Genomic DNA, 17074 nt, shown 5'->3' with positions numbered 1-17074 from the left:
TCAGCAGGGGGGTTTTAAATGAGTTGGCTCCAAGTTGAATCTGTGAATTCATTTTGGAGATGAACGTGCATGGCAGCGATGCAGAAATCAGAAGAAAATGCTGTTCTAAGCAAATCTCTATAAATTGTGGCTTTCACATTTGTCGGACTGTGTCTCATCTCCCAAGGGTATAATTGGATCATGGGCTGGTGTTACAGCTGGTGTTACAGCACCACTTCTGACTCTCATTAGCTGATATGCCCTAGTAACTTTTTTCCAGCCTCCATCTGCCTATGACTTGTTATTGCACATATCGATGAATATGAACAGTATCTCCAAGCAACTGGTTCCAAGGCATCTAAGCTTGCAGTGAGCAGTGGTGAAGTTGTGTGTGCATAAAAATGCAATATGCAGTACTACATGTAACAGGGGCTGGATTTATCCTTGGTTAGGCCACTGTAGTTTTAGTTCAATCAGCTCTGTGGGGTGACTAGATTTATTCAGCTACAGTGTTAGGTTATGAATGAGCTCCCTGGGTCAGGAGAATGAGATATACAGGAGATTGCAAATTGCCTTGCGCGTTGTCCAGTATGGTAAATGGGTGGTTTTTAGAGGTTGACAGTGATGATGGGACTGAATGAAGGGATTGGATTGGATCTCGAATGCAGTCACTGGCATCCGAACTTTGGGGAGAGGATCATCCTAGGAGAAGCCGAGCTGACGGCCAGCGTAGGGATTCTCCTATCAGCCAAATTGTAGGCATGACTGAAAAAATCCTGTAGTTTGTTTGCCTGGTGTAAAGAGTTGGACCGTCTCCAGTCCTGTGGGACCTAAGCATTTGCCCAGTTGCTTTCCTGAAATGTGGCTGAGATTGAAAAACCAGGGGCTATGCACCAGAACGGGGACAGTAGCGTTGAAAGCTTTGGTTCCTTGAGAGTGAGAAATTAGGAGCTTTCCAGAGGAAGAGCATGCCTTGGGCTGGTGTTTATAGGGCTGTTACCTGAACTAGGGTGTGCATCAAACAGTGGAAACATCTTGAGGAGTTAATGGGTAATTAATTAGCACTTTGCATTTTCAGTGTGTTTTACAGTCATTAACTAATTAATAATCTTGATAGAATTAGAGCAGGAGCATTACTTTGAATGCACCTAAGTGGGAAATGATGCTCTCAGAGAAGATGTAATGTCCAAATTTGCTGTAGTTTGAATGGTTCTGAATTGCAGCCAAATTCTGTTCTCAGTTTGACCAGTGTTAATGTTATTGCAACTCCGGTAAAGTTATAAAGGTCAGTCTAGAATTACAGAATGTTAATGAAAGCAGATTTTGACTCATATTTAATGTGGGGAAAGGAAAAGATTTTAGGTGTTTTGCTAGATGAAACATTTTAATTTTCAGGTTGGGCTGTGATGGGAAAGAGGTTTCATAGTTGTTAGGGGCTGGAAGGGACCTTACAGATCATCAGGTCCAGCCCCCCAATACTTGGGCAGGAAAGACTGCTGGGATATGCAATACCACCTGGTATTAAGGTGTGTCCGTTATATAAATCTAAGGAAACTTTGTTATTACTTTATTGGGTCTGGTTAAATCACATTTGGAATCCAGAGTCCAGCTTTTATTACTTTATTTGAAGGCAGATGTAGTTAAATTAGATGGAGTACCACTTAAGGCAGCAAAGATAATTAATGGAAAGGTGGTGTTCCTATACAGGGAGAAATTGATGAAATTTGGATTATTTATCATGTGAGAAGCTGATTAAAAGGTGACCCGACTGAGGCATTTAAACTAGCTAGAGGTTTATTTTAAAACGAAATTTGGATAATTTTCCAAGGGCATGGGAGAGTCCAGCACTAAAGTATACAGGTTTATATTAAGAGGGTATATGTAAGAATAATTTAAGGAGCGCTATTGTCTGGAGTGAAGCAGTGGATTGGTGGAATGACCTTCCTGTGAAGGAGGTGGGGGGATCAAGTAGCATTAACGTTTTAAGCCAGAATTGGATGTCAGGGTGGAATTAAACCAATTAAGTCATCACGACCCGTTTCAGCTCTTCTCTCTCCTTGGGGCTTAAAAGGAAACTTTTGCAGATGCTGCTGCTTTTCCCCACTTCGGAGAGGTTGTGGGGTGTCGTAGAGGAATGTTTCCAACGTCCTCTTGCAAGTGTTAAAATATATAGGAAAAAGGTGGTAGATTTGTCACCGTAATGTTCTGGATGCATACTTAGATACAGCCTGCTTCTTCTCCTGCATGCCTTTATGACTAAGTAATTGTGCCCCCTACCACAGTCACACATTGATGTTAATGAACATAGGTGGATTCTTGGTAATGGGCCATAAAACTCTGCAGTGCGCTTCCAGGGGCAGGGACCAGGTCATCCGAATTATCTTTGGTTCTTTGTTCGCAGACCGGTCGCCCAGTTCCGATGAAATCCATGAGCCCGTGACCAGCCACCTGACTTCAAGTGATTCCAACTACATGCTAGAAGCAGTAACAGGTAATGGAACTGATGCCACTAAAAGAGTTGTAAATCATGTGAACCTAAAAAAAGAAGGGACTACACATTTCAGGCCAACATTTCCAATAATAGGAGCCCAAAGTGAGGGTCCTAGTTCCATAATGACGCACCTCAATAATTGTTCTGAATTTTCAAGATTGCTAAGCTTCTTGCAGCTCCACCGAGCTCAGTCAGAGCTGTTGGATGAGAAACATTGAAATTAGGTCATCTTATTTAGGAGTGTGAATAAAAACCTTGACCCAAAGGTTTATCCTTTCACTTTGGAGCTTTTGTGTCTGAACAACAGAAAGCAGTTTGAGAATCTGGATGCAAAGCTTGTCCAGCTGTTCATACTTCCCTAAGACACAGAGAAATGTTGTTGTCGTTATTTGTATTAGGTTAGTGCCTTCGGGCCCCGTCCAAAATCAGGGTCCCGTTGTGCTAGGTGCTGTACCTGCGTATAGCAAGCTACGTTACCTTCGTCTTTGGGTTCTGTTCTGTTTGTCACATAGAGGGGTCATGCAGCATGTCTTGTGTTGCTTAGTTTTGTATTATGTTGCCTTCAACAGGCAAGTGCAGTCCTCAAAACTTTCTTTATAATGCTGTTCCGTTGTCTCGGAAAGGCTGATTATATACTGCCCTGTCTTTTTTTTTCCCCAGTGCAGGAAAAATATAGCCCTCCTAGCAAACTAGCACGTCGGGGGTGTATCTTCATCACTCTCTCCATCCTCAGACAAATTCTCACGCCTGCTTCATGATGCGTCTGGCAGGCTCATTGCCCCAGTATTTAGGAGAAGCTGTTAAACCTTTGCTTCCCTCCCCCAGGTACAGATAAGGGGACCACTGAGGAGCCACGACATGAAGACAAGCAGATGGAAGGTAAGGGGGAGTTTGTAATAAAATCTCAGTTGAAATACCCTTTGGTGATCTTGGGTTTGTTTAAAGTGTAGTTAGCATGGCTCTATTTTTAAACTGCCTTCAAGGGATGGTCTACATTCTCTGAAAGGCAAGTGGCTTCTAATGTACCATGTTCAGAGCCCCAGTTGGTGTCTCTCCATTGGCATCGTGGAGCCTGGCCCATTTGCACCAGCTGAGCATTACCACTCGTGAGCTTACTTAAGGCAGTCCTGGTGCCAGATGTAGAATTGTGGCCTAGTATTTTTATAGGTTTAAGTTGCAACGATGTCATTTCATGATGTCATTTACTCTTGTTAGTCTGCATTAGGATGTTTTACTGATCCTGTGCCCGGTGGGGTCAACAGCAAAGTTCCCAGTGACTTAACTGATATAGAGCCAAGCTCTAAATTAGCAGAAGCTTAGAGCAATGCTGGTCATTCCCATCAGCTGTCCTTTTTGGCCGTGCAGTCGCTCTGAGGTTAGCTGCAAAGGGCTGGAGTGCATTCCCGAGTGCGGCTGTGCTAGAGAGACTGAGACACCAGAAATGTAAACAGCTTGTTAGGGCTTGGAACAAACCCTCTCAGCGCTGCTTCAGGCTCTCGTCGGCCTTTTCATCTCAAAGTGGGGCAAAGAGTAAAGTCTTCCAGCTTTGAAAATCAGTCACGTGATGTGATGGGCCAGAGAGTTTAAAAGGCAGAGATTATAGACTAATGCGATAACACTGTGAACTTTGATTCAGGTCACATGCAGCCTGTAGCAGAGGTTAACGTTTTCTTCTTATCCTGGCCGCAGCCACATTAATTCTGAAGGACTTGAGTCGCTCGGACAGTTATTCATCAATGTCTTCTAGTCTGCGTACTAGGTGAGGAGGTAGCATGGTGCCGGGCACTGGAGTCTGAGCCCAGAGACCTGGCTCTAACCCTGACCAGAACTGTGACATTAAGCGTGTCACTTCATCGCTCTGTGCCTGCTTTGCCTACCACTCTCTGCCTTGCCTCTTTCAGTGGTAAAATGTTTGGGTGCAGGCTCAGTTTGATCCCACTGTCCCTTCCCAGCTGACTTCAGTATGTCTATCCTGATTGTTTCAAAACCTGTTTTTGTGTGCGACTCTAAGAGTAAAAAGCCCAGGACAAGGCCCTCGTTATGACCTCTCATACATTGACTTGTGTCTGAATTTTAAATTCCTTTGACCTGTTTCTGCATAGCTGAGAAATTCTTAAGCAATTACCAACACTTGCGTCCAGTCTTATAATAGTTTTCCTTCTGCTGTTATTAGCTAGTAAGAGGAGCTCAGCCTAACTAACACTGCAGTGCTGAGCCAGTAATAAAGGCAAGAAATCCCAGTCCTAAAAAAAACTGACTGGCAGCATACAATACAGCAGATAAGTCATCCTAAAACAGCAGGTCATTTATGAAAATAGAGGGACTGTGCACATAAGACGCTGGACCTGTTTGTTCTGCCTCTGTCATAGAATTTAATAGGGAGATGAAAGGATACAAGGATACTACTCTATCTATATCCATTGACAAAGATGTATAAAGCAGAGGATGGCAAGCAAATCAAATAGCCGTCAAGAATGATAGAGATGTGGAACAATGTAATTAAGGACTCCTTCCTAGCCCTTTGCGCTTCCATTCATATCAACCCATCTGTACTGTGATCCAGCATAGCTCTTTGTCCCCGAAAAACACAGCACAAGCCTGGCTGTCATCATGGTGTCTTGTCAGGAGTCTCAGATGTGGCTACAGAGCTGAAGGTGGCTGAAAGGCATTCTTTTCTGGAAGCTGGTGCCAGTGTTGGTGCTCTCCAGAGCCCCGTGACTCCTCATTCATTGTGAGGCACCGCCAGTAGTCTGGGATGGTGCAGCTACCCTATCCCTAATGGGGATGAGGGTGGTGGCAGTTGTTGTAATGAATAAGACTGACTTTAAAAGAGCACAAAGAGGGGCTAGGGACAGAAATGACACACAAACCAGTGTAAGTGATCAGAAACCAGTTCAAATCTGTAACACAACAGAAATGCAATGCAAATAAACTGCTTTCAAAATGGCTGAAACCAGTTTCAGATAAACCTGGATGGATGTAGTATTAGACTTCGCTGATTTAGATTAAATCGGTTTATTGAATTTCTGTCCTGGGTCCCCTCCAGTTTCAAGTTAACTAACAGTCCCCCAGCATCCCAAGATGCTTTGCATCTCCCCTGCAAGCCCCCTTTCTCAAAGTGGGCAAGCTAGCCTTGGCCCAGTTGTCTGCTCCACCTGAGCAGGAGGGTGTTCTCTAGCGAGCGCACCCCCCCCCCCCCTTTGCATCTAGCCTGGGTCATTGCAGGCATGTGACTGCATTTCTGGAATCAAAAAAGTGAATGTCTGTTCCCTTCCTTATCAGTCCAATCTATGCACTTCAGACTAACCTGGGAATATTGAATCGATTAGTCAGAGGGTCAAAAAACCACTTCTTCTGGTCACTTGAGATTTGGGGCATTTGGACAGCTTTTTTATACGTCTCTCAGCTAGCACGGTTTATTTCTTGGTGTGTTTCTCTTGTTTTTCAGACGGAGTAGGGGATGTCTTAAGTCATTTGAGGAAACAAGTTGAAATTTTGTTCAACGCAAGATACGGTAAGATCTTCATTAACAAATGTTCTTAATGCTGAATGCTGGGCTCTGCCTCGGGGAGCTTCTAATTGCTAGGAGCTGTCACCTACTATTTCCAAACCCATTGCTGACTAAAGGTGCAATCTAATTTGTTCATTTGCTGTCTGCTGGGTTTACAAATGCATTTGGATTCTCTCTGGGCCTTGTTATTGCATTGCTTCCTCTTGCCACCTTAGATCCTGGATAGTTGGCTACTGCCCAGGAATTGCCTCTGTGACCAGCCATATTTCTCCCACGGTGAGAATGGGCTGAAGTATCTTCCTGTGCTGCTGTTTGCTATTTCAGGGTGCCTTTTCCCTGACCCTGGCTGACCCTAGATTATACCAAGGTATTGGAGGTTCATAAGAAGTCAACAGGGGCATGAGGCAATGTGTTTCTATGAATAGAGCATGGGAACAAGAGGCAGGAACCCTGGGATCGTTTTCTCCACTGCCTAGTGTACATGCAAGTTGCTTATTTTAATCTGTATTTTCACAAGTGTGCAAAACCTAACAGCTGTGGAAATATAGCACCCAGTAGCCTCAGTGTCACCCTTGAGAAGAAAGGTCCTTGCCCATCTTTGCAAAACAAATGGGGAGCTATAGGTGGAAAGCTTCCTATAATAACTACAGGAATCTTGCATGGTTTTATCTTGCATGGTTTTGTTAAACTGCAGGAGTTTTGTTAGGATTTCTTAACTTAGCCCAGGCTGAATGCGAGGCTCAGTTTGTGGTGAACTGAGGCAGTGGAATTTCTATCCGAGGAAGGTTTTAAGAGCTAGTTGGATGAGCATTTGGTTTAGACAGGGATGATCATATCTCGAGCAAGAGGTTGGACTAGGTGGCCTCCTGTGGTCCCTTCCAGCCGTACTTTTATATGATTCTGTGAATTAGAATCTTAAACGAGATTGGACCTGGTTTTTCTGGGCTGTGGGGAGGTCAGGTTATTTAACTTGAAAAGCATTTCAGTTTAGTTTGGGGTGCAGTAGGTTGAGATTGTGAGGAATCTTTAACATAGGAATATCCTATTTTAAAGGTGCTTTGAAACCACTTAGTTTGCTGCTGTTGTAGAAGGTAGAAATGATCCTTGTGCAGGGTTGCATTCTTAGTGATACTATTTTATTAAAGAGTTGCACACCAAATAATCAGTCTTAATTAGAACCTGGATGGTTTTCCCCAGTTTTGGTGATTGGCTGTGGAGCTTTGCTTTGTTTTGCTTCTTTTTCCTTCTTGATCAAAAGTTTTTATTTTGTAGTGACTGCAGTAGCCTGTTAGGTTTTCAAAGGTGCTCAGGAATCGGTCTGAATGAAGGAAAATCCCCACCATTTTCTCTGGGAATAGTGTATGGTGCTGTTGGGTATAAGCACCCTGGAGCGGGTTTGGGGATTTGCTCGCTCAAACACCCAATCTTTCAGGCTTGCTTACAGTTTTTTCCCCACTATCTTTATTCCTCTGGGGCAAACTCCCTCCTGGCAGGAGTCAGCATAAACAACCCAAGCCGTAAAACCTAATGCTTGTACCGCACAGGGTCTTCTCCTAGACCCGAAGAGAGCTCTCGGGCATGGGTCTCCTGCCACAAGAGGGGCTCACTTAGTCCCCAGTCCCTCTGCTGCACTTGCAGTCCTCTGGGAGAGGAGGCACTCCTGGCACTCCTGACTCGCTGGCTCTCTTCTTCCCCACACTCCACTCTCGCTTGCAGCTCTATCCGAGTCTGGCTCCCTTCCTTGGGAGCCCTTTTTGCTTGCTAGATCCCAGGTAATTATCCCCTGCAGTTGGCCCAGTCCTCCTAGCAAGCCTGCAATCAGTCGCTTACTGGCTGCAGGTAGCTTCAGCCCCTGAAAACATACAAGCTGCTACAAGCCCCCTGAAGATGCATAGGCTGTTATCCTGTACACATCCCTATGTACAGTACAGTGGATTGGGGTTTTCAGTACAGTTCCTAATGGGCAGGTGTCACAGAGCCATTGTCATGGCTGGTCCTAGTTGCTGTCTTTGTTGGCAGCCTCTGTAGGGAAGTCCGGGACTAACTGCATCGTGGAGATGGAGCTATTCCTTACTCCTTACACGCCTCTCCCCCTCCAAGTAATGTATGTTGGTGGAGCATGTTTAAGATAAACAGAGGATTTCAGTTGCTCAGCCGGTCAGTCTGGTACATTTTGCCAGCAATTAATTCACCCAGCCAGTTCTGTAACAGTTTATAAGTTCTCTGGGGTCACTCCAGAACTCAGTCAACTAATGCGACTGCCTATTGCATGATGCGACTTGTGTAACCCGCTGGTAAACACTTGCTATCAGGTCAGCTCTGCACCAGACTGCAGTCTGTTACTTTTCCAGCTAGAGAGCTTTACAGCTTCTGCTTTCAGTTTTGGAAGTCTCTAGTTTCAGTCTGTGAGGTAGCAGCCATGCCCACAGCAATGCACAGTGGGACCTGAAACACCCCCACTTGTGCTACAGACTATACAGTGATTCCATGCACAGTTTCCCCCTTTGCTCAGACTTCCTTCATCAGAAGTCCGCAATTGCAGAGAACCAGTGGATAGAGATGGAGCATACTCTTCTACAGAATTAGGGGATATCCTGGCAGGTTAAGGAAACCCCGCTGACAATATTGCTGGGAGGTTGGTTACATGCTGCGTTGAGCAAGTTCAAAAGGCAATCCAAGATTGTTTAACAGATTTTTCTGTTGCTTCCATAGAGCACTCCACGGTCAATTCAGGTCAGGTTCATGGAGATATTCCCATGAGGAATAGAACATACCAAGCCCTCCCTCCGCACGCATGCACACATTCACACACACACGTCGACATGCACACATACACACGTGTGCGCACACATGTACACGCCACTCAAAAATGCAATGTGGGATGCGCCCCACTTGAAGGTCTAGTGAACTAATGAGATTTGATCTTCATTCAGCTAAAGCCATAGGAATTTCAGAGCCTGTGAAAGTCCCCTATTCCAAGTTTCTGATGCATCCAGAAGACCTCTTTGTCGTGGGCTTGCCTGAAGGCATCTTACTCCGACGTCCTAACTGCTTTGGGATTGCAAAGCTGAAAAAGATATTGCAAGCTAGCAACAACATCCAGTTTGTCATTAAAAGGTAAGGCACCTGTTCTTGGCATCCAGGAATCTACCACTAAGAATACAGGATAAACGCCTGCCTGAGCTTGTTTTCCAAGTGATCTGCAAAGCACCCGCAGCTTGGTCGTGTTCAATAAATTTGCCCTGCGAGAGTGATCAAATTACTTGACTTTGAATAGTTGCCAAAAAGGAGAAACATTATCCATCTCTTCCTCCCTACCTTTGTAAAGAGGTGGCCAACTTGACAGAGTGGTGGAAGAGGGGCAGAATGAATAGCTTATGAGATTTGTAATAGGATACGAAGCCTTTTACATTCCAGTCTCTGGTTCAAATGCTCGGGAAGGAAAGAGCTGAATGTAAACCTTGCTCTGGAAATACAGACTAATGCATTTGATTCTACAAACTGCGTTTCTCTGATAATCGTAGGTGAATGTGGGACTTTTCCTCCGTTAAAGACACACTGCTGGGGGAATTCACCCTGCAACTATCCTAGTGATAATTGATCCATAAACACTGAAGAAAGCATCATGACTATTCAGTGTCGATAGGCAGTCAGTCTTGTTTTTGAATCACGGCTTCTCCAGGAGGTCACTCTTCCTTAACACTAGGGACCTGAGGAATGGTGAGATATTGTAGCAGCCCAAATCAGGTGGAGGAAATCAGTTTACTAAATTGCACCCAAGAGATCCTGTAGTACCTCAGATTTCCTAAGCCATCGAAGGTGATTTTTACACCAATTCCCACTAATTTCTGTGGCCAACTAGTGTCTAACTACTTTGGCTGACTGAAAATTGCAGGCTACCAGTATTTTTTGATGGTCTGTCACCCAAGTGATAACCCAGCCTAACTCTGCTTAATTTGGGCACCCTGATCTGATCAGTTTTCCAGCTGGTATAACTACAGGACTTTAACTTAAATCTAGTTTAAGGTCCTGTTTTTTTTTTCCCCCCCAAACCAGAATAAATACATTGATGACAAGACAGCTAAGCTTGACTGACTGAGATGGCACATATTCTCTAGTGTTGCTTAGTTACTAGCTTTAAGGTCAGAATTGGGGCATTTGATTGTCATTTATGTATCAAATACCTTTTGCTACCTCTTGCTGACTAATTCCAGCCTCTGGCTCCTGTGGCTCATTAAGGAAACGTATTTAGTTCTGGCCTGTAGAAATGTGCTACTCTGCCACTGGGAACAGCCTTTCCCGCTGAGGAGAGCAGCAAGTCAGGGTTAGCAACTGAAATGGAAAATCAAAAGTCGGTCACAGATTTTTGTGGCATCTGACCACATATTTAATTTGTGAGGTTGAAAGTGGGGTTTGGGATTTAACTTCTGTCTCATCCACTGCAAGAGCTCTCTGTTTCTGAAGCCTCTCTAAATACCCCCAGGGTTTGTAACAGGTTCCAGTGGCATAACCTGGTCTATTCTTATCATGAAAAACAGTGGGGAAAATTATCTGTATTGCACTGTGTATTGATAGGAGCTGTATTATATCTACAGGGCTGTGCAGACTCTCTCTCTCACTTTCTGTGGATGTGCGTGTGTGAATATTGTTACAGTAGGCAGTCTCTCCTGGTCTTTGCTGACCAGGTGCCAGCTCCTCTGGGCACTATATTCAGGGAGAACATTTTCTATCAACTGGGAGTACTGTTTCTTTTAGAAGTTAATAGCCTGCAATTTTAGATGATCAGCAGTTGTGACCCGAATCTTATCCTGGAGAGGGTTACATTGGCTCACTGTAGATTTTGCCAGCATAAAAATTATTTCCAAACTTTCCCTGATAGATTGCAAGAAGTCTAAAACTGTATGAGCCAGGCATGGTTAGTGGGTTTGTGGGTGTAAGAGTGTTATCTTCAGTGATGGATTGTAGTGGTAAAATCTTGAAGGTTTATTGAGCTAGTACCTCAGTCACCCTTCAGCTGCTTTTTCAATGTTTTCCAGACCAGAACTTCTCGCGGAGGGAATTAAGGAGACTGCTTCTGACAGCCCAGGAGCTAAAGGTAGGATTTTGAACTTTTGCAGATGACCAGGGCAGTACAATTGTAGTATAAAAGGAATTTGAGCATTTGCCAAAACTCTGCCCTTGCTGCATCATCTCTGGGGCTGCCTTTTCACAAGTGCTGCAAACCTGCTCAGCACAGTGGAAGTCAGAGACACTCAGCACCTTTGAAAAGGAGCCCACTGTTTATTTGCTGCTTCAATTGCACAGAGTCCTAACCCTTCCTGTTGTGTCTCATCTTAGCAGCCAGCGAGAGAGACTCCAGTGACTCTCTGGTGGATGAGGCTGCAAAGAGACAGGGCTTTCAAGGTAAGACTGGGCTGCTTTTGGAAATCTGATAGATCTTGTGAGTGTGAATATATTTGAAGTATACGAAAGAGTTCTTGGGGAGCCAGTCCTTTATAAACCTGGAAGGGGTGGGGTGGGGTGTTGGCTTTAGGATGCACGTAGACTGTGGAGCTCTTGTTTAGGTAAATGCAAGGTTTATGCTATAATGAGGGAAAGAAAATAGCAATAGTCTATCATTCAGTTAGTCTTAATATCTAGTTGTAGTGTGGTGTTTACAGTACAAGAACCGAACCATTTCCATCTTGGCACTATTATAGCCCCCATTAGCACAGTATTTGGCCATGTCATAATCACCAGCATTTCTGCCTGTGTAGCACCCCTGTAAGGGAGGCTGATATCATAACTCTCATTTCCCACACGGGGAAACTGAGGTCCTGAGGCTCTGTGCGACTGGCCCAGAGGCATGCAGAAAGTCTGTTGTGGAGTAGGGAGTTGCAACTCTAGTTCTTGAATCCCAGGTTGGTACTTTCACCTCTGGATGATTTTTCTTCCTAGATAGGCTGGTGCATCTACAGGGGTAGCATCCCATTCAGGCTCAGGAGGGTGGAGGAGATGAGTGAAGAAAGCAATGCCTTCCAGCACTTGGAGGAAGCTGCATTTGCTCTCCAGTGTTTCCAGACCAGAGCTCTTGGCTTGGGGGCTGTGAAGGCTTGGCAGGCAGGGAGAGGAAATGCCCAAAGCTGAGATCGGCAGGAAAAGACGAAAGAGGGAGCACTTTGGCAACAGTACAGGCTGGATCAAAAGGAAGGAGAGCAGGATTGAATGAGGGCAGAGGCACAGAAGAGGCGAGGTTATTTCATTGCTCCAAACACAGAGGGCTTGAGAGGCATTCTGGAATGTGCCATAATTAAATGACTCAATTATCGCTCAATCTGACCTTGCAAGACACATAATTAAGCACTCCAAGCCCCAGAGTTTGCATTTTTGTGGCTTTTGTACCCTTATGCTGTATATATAAATACCAGTGTTCACTGGTGCACTGCTGCAGTCATAGCAGGTCATATCTATACTGTCCTCCCTCTGCCCTGCCCTACAGAATAATGTCATTTGTTTTTCATCCCAATATGGTCTCAGTTTTAAATGCGTCTCATGGATTCCCTTAAAAAATATAAAGAAACTGCCATGTTTTAAAGGCTTGAGCTCAGGCTCCCTCAAGTCAGTTGGAGACTCCAGTGGATGTGGAACAGGGTTATTATAATGAATAGTGAGATCTTCTTCCCCTGTTCTGTTACCATGTTCAAATCTGGGTCCAGAAACAGGCACACACTATTGCTTGATCTGTAGCCTTAAGGAGGTCCCCATTTGTGCATGGTTCCTATATCCAGTAAGTGTCCTGGAGCCTGAGAGTTTCCTTCACATTTGCACATTGCACATCATTGGCATATCCCCACAGTTGCATGTTAACTTTAGTTTTACTGACTCCTGCGGGAGTGTTCACATTGTAGCCCCTGTCAGGTTTTTTGAATCTGCACATCCTGCTACCCATCTATCAGGTCAACAGTGAGATGATAAGCTTGAGACAGGCCAGGCAGCTAGCCAGATTCAGATGTTTAAGTAGGCGTGCCTCCACCAAAGCCAAAACCTGTTTCCTGTTCCTAGAAGTGCCAGATGCACATGCCAGTTACTGTCCTGTTGGTACCATTTGTGCCACTCCAAAATCAGATGTGCAAGAAAGTGCATCAATAGGAAAATCCATGAATCTGAATGGAGCAGATACTGGGCTCTGTGACATTCTGGTTTGGCACTTTAGGTACATGAGAACCCCTTACAAGGGAACTCCATTTTTTGTTGTAGTGTTAGGATTTTTGTAGCTTGTCCTGACCGACTTACCACAGCCTGTCTGAACAGGGTTTACTGGCCAAAATTCCAGTATAAACACCCTCTCTGTTGGCAGTGGTTATATGTGGTGACCCCAGTGCCTGCCATGTCACAGATGTGGTGCTTCTGGCTCCTAGTGGCCATTGCCTGCCCGGGAAAGTTGGTATCCTGCACATTGGTCTGCTAGGAAAGTGGGAAACATGTCTGCGGGCACTCATGCTCCAGCAATAGGTGTGTTCTGTTCGAAGTGGTTGCTTCCCTAGATAACATAGCTTTGCATATGTCTGTTCAGCTCCAGGAAGAGGGTGTTGATCTGTTTGCATGTCATCTCTGCAGATGTGAGTTTTTTTTACTGGGATACTGATTCAGGTCCTTGGTGTCAAGATTCTGATAAGACCTACTTCTTTTATGGGCATGCTGGACCTCATAAAGGGACGATAAGGAGGGTTCTTAAATACATAGGGCCAGATTTTCAGCCCGTGTTAATTGATGGACCCAAGTTTCCAGGGCTTGATCCTCTCCACAGGGATCTGTGAAGTCATCCACAGCAGCCTGGCACTGACCTGCTGAGCCACCTGGTTGACCACAAACCCAGGTCCCTGACTGCTGCTGGACCTGTTCTACCAAGTGATTGTCTCTGATCAAATGTTCAGAGTGCTCCCTGCCTCTTGGAGAGCGTGGTTTTAGGTTTACTTCTGTATCTACTTATGATTTTTCTTTTTTAATGTTAGCAATTACCTTAATTGAATCTTGGCTTTAATGCAGTTCTTAATCAGCATTCTTAGGAAACAGGAGAAAAATACATATTTCTGTTTAGAATTTCTTTCTTAAGGACTTTGAATGGCCTACTCCAGAGATTGGTTAATTGCAAGATAAGGACTTTCCTATAATTAGAAAATAGTATTACTTAAAAATCGCAGAGTGCCTTTTAATTTAACAGCAGAAGTCCATAATTGTTTCTTTACTTCACAGAAAATTATGATGCCAGGCTTTCCAGAATAGATATTGCTAACACGCTAAGGGAACAAGTCCAGGATCTGTTCAATAAGAAATATGGTGAGAAATCCGAGTGGTTTTTGTTTCCTCTGAATCTTTTTCTCTGCTATGTCCTCCCCCATTTCTATCTCCCTGTTCCCCAGAATTTTTCTTTTTCTAACTTCTCCCTAGGTGGTTTCATTCATCTTCCTCTTTTCATCTAGAGCAGTTGTTATTCTGTGGGACACATGCGGGACGTGGCGCTTCATCATGGATTAGAACAGAATGATGTGTCTATTCCCCGAAGAGGGAAATAAGTGGCTTTTGTTGAAGCATTGGTAGTGTAGGTGGCTCTTACACAGCAAGGAAGATTCTCATGATTAGGAGAATGCAGCATTTGTTAATGCTGCCTGCGGTTCCTAGACAGATTTTTTTTCCCTTATGAAGAACAAAGCTGGTAATTTCATTAGCAGAGCATTATAGAGCCAGAAGGATGCGTCTGAGCGCCTGGAGATGGGGGTGGAGGGAAATGACTGTGGAAAAGAGGGGACGATTGCAAAGAGAATGAGGGAAAAGCGTATCAGCCATTCATCAGGGCATTGCTGAGCCCTGCAGACCTGTTTCTCCTATTTGCTGTGCATTTCTAGTGGCCACCTTGTTGGGCCTATGCAGCGGACTAATTGGCCCCCCCCCATTACCACTGTGCCTGAAGACCTCGGAATCGTTCACGTATTTCCCCAGTGAGGTAGGGAAGGGCTGTTATACCCATGTTATAGATGAGGAACTGAGGCACAAAGAGAATATTTGACTTCCCTGGTGATCATGCAGGAGGTCTGTGGCAGAGAAGGGAACCCAAAGCCAACGTAGATCTCCCACATCCTGGATCAGTGCCCTCTACCCCCTCACCCTCCACCTCTCCCAACCTTATTCTCCAAACTGTGACTTGCAGGAAGTCTGCATCAGGAGCACTCTCTACCATCCACCATGAAACAGTATTTTCTTGGGAGGAAGTTGCTGCCCCAGCTCCTGCAGACAGACACAGGAGAAGAAAAATGGACTGGAAGTTTAGGTCCAGACAGTGTCCCAAAGTGAACGGCACTGACCTCCCATTCAGCCTGCCATGTTGCATGATCATCCTCATCTCATGTCTTTATTTTTTTTTTTTAATTTAGCTTTAGCTCCCTAATTGCCTCTCCTTTGCTTCATCAGCTCTTCACTGTGCTGCAGCTCTGTGCACTCACTAGTTGCTTTGGGACCATTCCGTTCTGATCGTCCCCATGGTGATGGCCTGAAAATGTTGGTCCTTGATCTAGTGATTGACGTGCTCCATTGAGCAGCTCACACATTGTTTCTACAATGCCAGCATACCATGAGGGGATTGTGTGTGCGCTTATGGAAAACCAGGCGTTGCAAGACTGGACCTGATATTGGAAATCATGCATGAATCCCAAACATTATAGGTGTGTTTGGTTTGTCTTTCTCCCAGGTGAGGCCTTGGGGATCAAGTACCCAGTACAAGTGCCATACAAGCGGATTAAAAGCAATCCTGGGTCAGTGATTATCGAGGGGCTGCCTCCTGGAATCCCGTTCAGGAAACCATGCACCTTTGGCTCCCAGAACCTGGAGCGAATATTAGCCGTGGCTGATAAAATCAAGTTCACTGTAACAAGGTATGTTCCCTCAGGGCTGCCTACTGCACAGCTGGAGGAGGGAGAGGTGGGGGGACCCCAGGACATGGTCCCTGTGCCAGTGGCCAGTGTGTGTGTCTATTCTGAACTGAAGTCTCTGGGCCTAAATCTGTCTCACGTGCTGCCAGTCACCATCAGGGAAACGGCTATAAATACACCCTAATGACACAGGCTTCCATCCTGCTGAGAGACAACAATTAAGTTGGCGGTTAACAATTTGACTGAGAGAAGTGAGCTGTAAAATATAGGTTTCTCCTCCTTTTCCTCTCCTTCCTTTCTATGCACTTGCTGCCTGCCTGAGAGGGTCGGGTCATATTAAAAATAAGTCTTGGTGTAAATATCCAAGAAAAGGAAATCAAAACCTCTCTCCCTTTGTCTTCAGTCACTGCAGGGGTGCTTGAGAAGTCACCGAGGGATGTTCTACTAGGAGCTCCTACTACTTTATGAAAAATTTGAGCATCCAAAAAATGTTTTTAATACAACACACTGCGTTGGGTCAGTTGAGTTTTGTGTCATACCAGCTGTGTGGCCGACAGGAAATCAGCCAGCGAGCAATGGCTGGGGTTAGCAATAGCAGCTGTAGGGAGGCAGCATGGTGGGGGGGAAGCTGAATATATTCATTCCTTTCACAAAAGCAAAACCATGGACCTCAGAACCATTAGAAATGGTGTGATAAGGAGATCTAAAGCCCACTGAAATCAGGGAGAAGATGCAAAGTTGATGGAAATCTTTCAGTGGACCAGTCCTCCATTGGCTTGTCATGCCCATGTGTTGCAATGGCAGTGTCAGTGAGTGGATTTGGCACTGAGGAGATCTGGGCTCTATTACCACCTATGCTGTGTGTTTGCTGGATGGCCTTAGCCTCCATTTCACTCTCCTGTGCATTGTTTTCCCTGTGCAGATGTGCATGGACATCCTTTGTAACATGTTTTGGGACCTACTGATGGGAGGTGCTAGCTGTGAGGCCGTAGGATCACAGCAGTGCCTACCGTTGGTTCCCGCAGAGACGAGTCTCATTGTAATCTAGACACTCCTGTTGCAGTTGGAGGCAGACAGGTGGTGGGAAGGGAAACAGAGACGGGATGTGTCTTGTCTAAGATCACCCGAGATTTCCAGTGGTTAAAGCTAGCAATGGAAACCAGACCTCAAAAAAACGCCAGTTCAGTGCTC

The 17074-nt window shown here is 45.1% G+C and overlaps 1 protein-coding gene across 8 annotated transcripts in view; it reads left to right on the top strand.

Annotated features, from left to right (window-relative positions):
* Positions 1-17074, top strand: part of GTF2IRD1 (GTF2I repeat domain containing 1) — a 167320-nt gene that overhangs the window by 120334 nt on the left and 29912 nt on the right. For all 8 annotated transcript variants that reach the window (XM_025208080.1, XM_025208081.1, XM_006027029.3 and 5 more), the window contains 8 exons: positions 2381-2470; positions 3296-3349; positions 5919-5984; positions 8915-9098; positions 11018-11076; positions 11319-11384; positions 14214-14297; positions 15703-15886. In XM_025208080.1, coding sequence (XP_025063865.1) covers positions 2381-2470; positions 3296-3349; positions 5919-5984; positions 8915-9098; positions 11018-11076; positions 11319-11384; positions 14214-14297; positions 15703-15886 — 787 coding nt within the window. The remainder of the gene's footprint in view (positions 1-2380; positions 2471-3295; positions 3350-5918; positions 5985-8914; positions 9099-11017; positions 11077-11318; positions 11385-14213; positions 14298-15702; positions 15887-17074) is intronic.

The sequence above is a fragment of the Alligator sinensis genome, unplaced genomic scaffold (assembly GCF_000455745.1).
Source record: "Alligator sinensis unplaced genomic scaffold, ASM45574v1 scaffold1291_1, whole genome shotgun sequence".
NCBI classification, from domain to species: Eukaryota; Metazoa; Chordata; order Crocodylia; family Alligatoridae; genus Alligator; species Alligator sinensis.
The sequence above is the reverse complement of the archived record's forward strand: the minus strand, read 5'-3'. Positions and strand labels throughout refer to the sequence as shown.